This window comes from Corylus avellana, chromosome 3, assembly GCF_965113065.1.
Source record: "Corylus avellana chromosome 3, dhCorAvel1.hap1.2, whole genome shotgun sequence".
Taxonomy (NCBI): Eukaryota; Viridiplantae; Streptophyta; class Magnoliopsida; order Fagales; family Betulaceae; genus Corylus; species Corylus avellana.
In genome coordinates, this window is record NC_142492.1 from 9,904,614 (window position 1) to 9,908,771 (window position 4,158).

The window sequence follows — 4,158 nt, forward strand, 5'->3', positions numbered from 1 at the left end:
CAGGTACGTTATTGGTATATATATAATTTATACTAATATTGAAGTCTTATAATTAATTTACAAAAAACACTCTTTAATTAACTCCTCACCCTAATTTCCAAAGATCCTAGTTCCCAATAATTTTTAATATAGAAGGACTCTAATTAATTCCTCCTTTTAATTAGCATTACTCTTCTTTTCTAGCCAGTATAATTAGTATTTACTTTATAGACTACATACAAGTGTAGTTATCCTGTAATTTACAAAAGGACATAATTTTCCTAAACTGGATTACAAGAATAAATTTTCTCCCACCCAATTTGGAAGAAAATTTTGATAATTTTTTTTTTTTAATATCTATATATGATGTGTCTTTTAAAATCACTAATAGATTAAAACTCAATATTAATGATCATCTCAAATCCAATTGTGATTTTAAAAGCCACCTCATATTTGAGTTGACTCAAGCAAGACAAGAGTCCTTCTTATAACACTACTCTATTTAAATATGATAATAAAAATTTGAACCAATTGGATTGGTTATTAAGTTGTAAATAATTATATAGATAACGTTTTGTTTCTTTCTTTATATATATCTCGATAATAAAGGTTTTCCTTTCCTTTCCTATATCGTATTTAATTGTCTGTCGGTGGATGAATTAAATGTAGTTTTATTCTTTTATGCTTCCTTTTTAGCTCATTCCAATTTATTAAATTACTGATTATCCAAATCCTAAACGAACTCTAACATGTAGAGTTAATTTTCTTATTTCTAAAACTCTGTCTATAGAATGTTAGGACCATCTTTTTATCCTCCTAAAACTGATGTGGCTTTTAAAATCACCATTAAATTTTAGATGAATCATACTTGAATTTTGATCTAATGGTGATTTTGAAAGTCATATCAGTTTTAAAAAAATAAAAATAGCATAAAAAAAATGGTCCCTAACATTACTCAATTAATATAATTAAGTAGATACAGTTGCAGATATTTACGTGATAATTTGAAATTGGATAATGATAGAAGTGTTATAGAATAAGCTAGGCTGCCATTATCCATATAATCCTAGCACAAATATAATAGGAGATCTCAAGCACTGCCTATATAATAAGCAGCTTCACATCCGATTGTCTTCTCAATTAACTTTCTCCTTCTTTCTCTGCTATCGGGAAGTTGTATAAGAATTAGGTTAAAATGGCAGGAGGAGTTATCGTTTCGTCGCATGGAAGGGACTACCCCGGCAAACTCACTTTCAAGGTCTTAATAACTTGCATTGTCGCATCCATGGGTGGCTTGATTTTTGGTTACGATCTTGGAATTTCAGGTAACAATATATATATATATATTAGCCAGCCTTGTTTTTTATTATTTTTTCTTTTTTTTTTTGGTTTCTGGGTATCTGGGGTTTTGATATGTTTTTTTGTTGAAATATTGAATTACTAATTATGGTATGTACATTATAGGTGGAGTTACGTCTATGGATTCGTTCTTGGAAAAGTTTTTTCCGGCTGTTTACAGAAAGGAAGCGTCGGCGAAAGCATCTGACGATCAGTACTGCAAATTTAACAATCAGACGTTGACGCTCTTCACATCGTCGCTGTATCTCGCGGCTTTGATCTCATCGATTTGCGCAGGATCAATAACCAGACGTTTTGGGAGGCGTACTACGATGATTTGCGGCGGATTGCTTTTTTGCGGCGGTGCACTCATCAATGGCTTCGCTCAAAGGGTCTGGATGCTCATTGTCGGTCGCCTTCTTCTTGGTTTTGGCATTGGATGTGCCAATCAGGTATATTCTATATATCTCTCTCTTAATTTTCACACAAAAACCACTTCCTTTAGATGTCGAATTAATTTGTAGCTAATTCATAACTCATCTAATAGCTATGGCCTATGGGACACATGCCACTCTATTAGATGGGTTGGTTTGTAGCAAATTTGTCAAAAATTAAGCATGTCTTAGAGAAATTATGTTACTATTGAACCCTTTTTATTTATTTTCCATTAATGGTGATGATTATTTACATATTGTCTTATTAATTTTTCTCATATTTTTGTTTACAGTCCGTGCCAATCTACGTCTCTGAGATGGCTCCATACAGATATCGAGGTGCTCTGAACATGATGTTCCAATTGGCAATTACAATCGGCATCCTCGTCGCCAATCTCCTGAACTATTTCTTCTCTCATATCCACGGTGGTTGGGGTTGGCGGTTGAGCTTAGGGGGCGCAGTCGTGCCTGCTCTGATCATGATTGTCGGCTCCTTTTGTCTCCCCGACACGCCAAACTCGTTGATTGAACGCGGCCATTACGAAGAAGCAAAGGAGCAACTGGTGAACATTCGCGGCATTCCCCAAGTGGAAGAGGAGTTTAAGGATCTTGTCGCCGCCAGCGAAGGGTCGAAACAAGTGGAGCATCCATGGGTTGCCATATTAGAAAGGAAGTACAGGCCTCAGCTGACGATGGCGATCGCCATTCCCTTCTTCCAGCAGCTCACCGGCATGAACGTGATCACGTTTTACGCTCCTGTTCTGTTCAAAACACTTGGTTTCGGAAACAATGCTTCACTCATGTCTGCCGTGATCACCGGTACCGTTAATACCCTGGCAACTTTAGTTTCCATTTTTAGTGTTGATAAGTGGGGAAGAAGATCTCTTTTCCTTGAGGGTGGCATTCAAATGTTCATCTGTCAGGTATATTCCATCAACTTATATATCTGTAGATTTTCAAATTGCTTAATTACTATTTTTTTAAAAAAATTGTAGAGGATCATAATCCATAAAAATTCTTAATATAACACAATAAACATTTGTGTATTTATAGGTTGTTATTACAATTGCAATTGCTGCAAAATTTGGAGTGACTGGAAACCCTGGAGATTTGCCCCAGTGGTATGCTTTTGGGTTGGTGTTCTTTATCTGCATATACGTTGCTGGATTTGCATGGTCGTGGGGGCCTCTAGGATGGCTGGTACCCAGTGAGATTTTCCCTCTAGAAATCCGGTCAGCAGCTCAGAGCATCAATGTCTCAGTAAACATGATCTTCACCTTCGCCATTGCACAAGTCTTCACGTCAATGCTGTGCCATTTGAAGTTCGGCCTCTTCATCTTCTTTGCATGCTGGGTGGTGATAATGAGCTTCTTCATTTACAAGTTCTTGCCGGAGACGAAGGGTGTTCCGATTGAAGAAATGGCAGTTGTGTGGCGAAATCACCCTTTCTGGAGCAAGTTCGTCTCTTCCGATGGAGAGCCTGGCCCGGGAGGAGATGTTCAGATGGTCAAAAGAGTAGACATTGCTTAAACATATATATTGGTTAAAGCAATTTCATTTCATTATAGTTATACAATTTCGTAGGCTTTAGTTGTTTTTTTTTTTTTTAGCAAGTAATTAATTTGCTTGCTCTTTTTGACAATTGTGTTTATAATTTTTCAATTAATAGTATTAAATATTATTAAATAGTCTAAGTTGGCTGCAATTATTGTGATTCGTGAGCACCGTTCACTAATACCTCGTCCATTTAGAAAGTTTTTATTTATTTATATTTTGAGAGGTGTCAATTAATTGAACAAGTGAAATATATATATATATCCAATGATAATTTTGAAAATTTGAGAAAAAAATGTAGCATTTTCCCAATATAAATATACCCTTAATTAAAATAAATAAATAAAACAGTCCATAAAAGTTATAAGGAAAAAAGAAGAAGATGACCCACATCTTAAAAAACATATAATTTGATTAATGAGTATTTCTATCAAAATAGGTAAAAATGGGTGATACGCTAGCTGTCATTCTTGATCATGAGGCAGAATCTAATCCATCAATCATAATTTGACTCTAATTACTAACTACTAATTAAGATTTTGGGCTTAAATCTTGTTGTAACTTCAAGAAATCAATCATGCTCTCATATATTGAGGAAAAAAAAACCACGAAGAAGTAAAAGATCCATTAAAAAGTAGGCCTGCGAAAAGGAGGGTCCCCCTTTATTGGGCATGGCAAGGCTAGTTGCGGATGTTTGGGCCTCAGAGGAGTCTAGGGTCCAAAAATGACCCTTACATGTCACATCTACATCAAATTGATATCATATGGTATGAATCCATGTCTCCAACTAATTTCAGTAAGCGGTCAAATGTCATCTTTTACATGTTTTTTTTTAATATTCTTAATAATTATT

At 35.1% G+C, this 4,158-nt stretch overlaps 1 protein-coding gene across 1 annotated transcript; it reads left to right on the plus strand.

Moving 5' to 3' along the window:
• The first annotated feature begins 1,174 nt into the window (after window positions 1-1,174).
• Window positions 1,175-3,281, plus strand: LOC132174360 (sugar carrier protein C-like). Its single transcript, XM_059586027.2, has 4 exons — window positions 1,175-1,304; window positions 1,444-1,769; window positions 2,045-2,674; window positions 2,805-3,281. Exons 1-4 carry the CDS (start codon window positions 1,175-1,177, stop codon window positions 3,279-3,281), a joined length of 1,563 nt encoding a protein of 520 aa, XP_059442010.1.
• The last annotated feature ends 877 nt before the right edge of the window (window positions 3,282-4,158 follow it).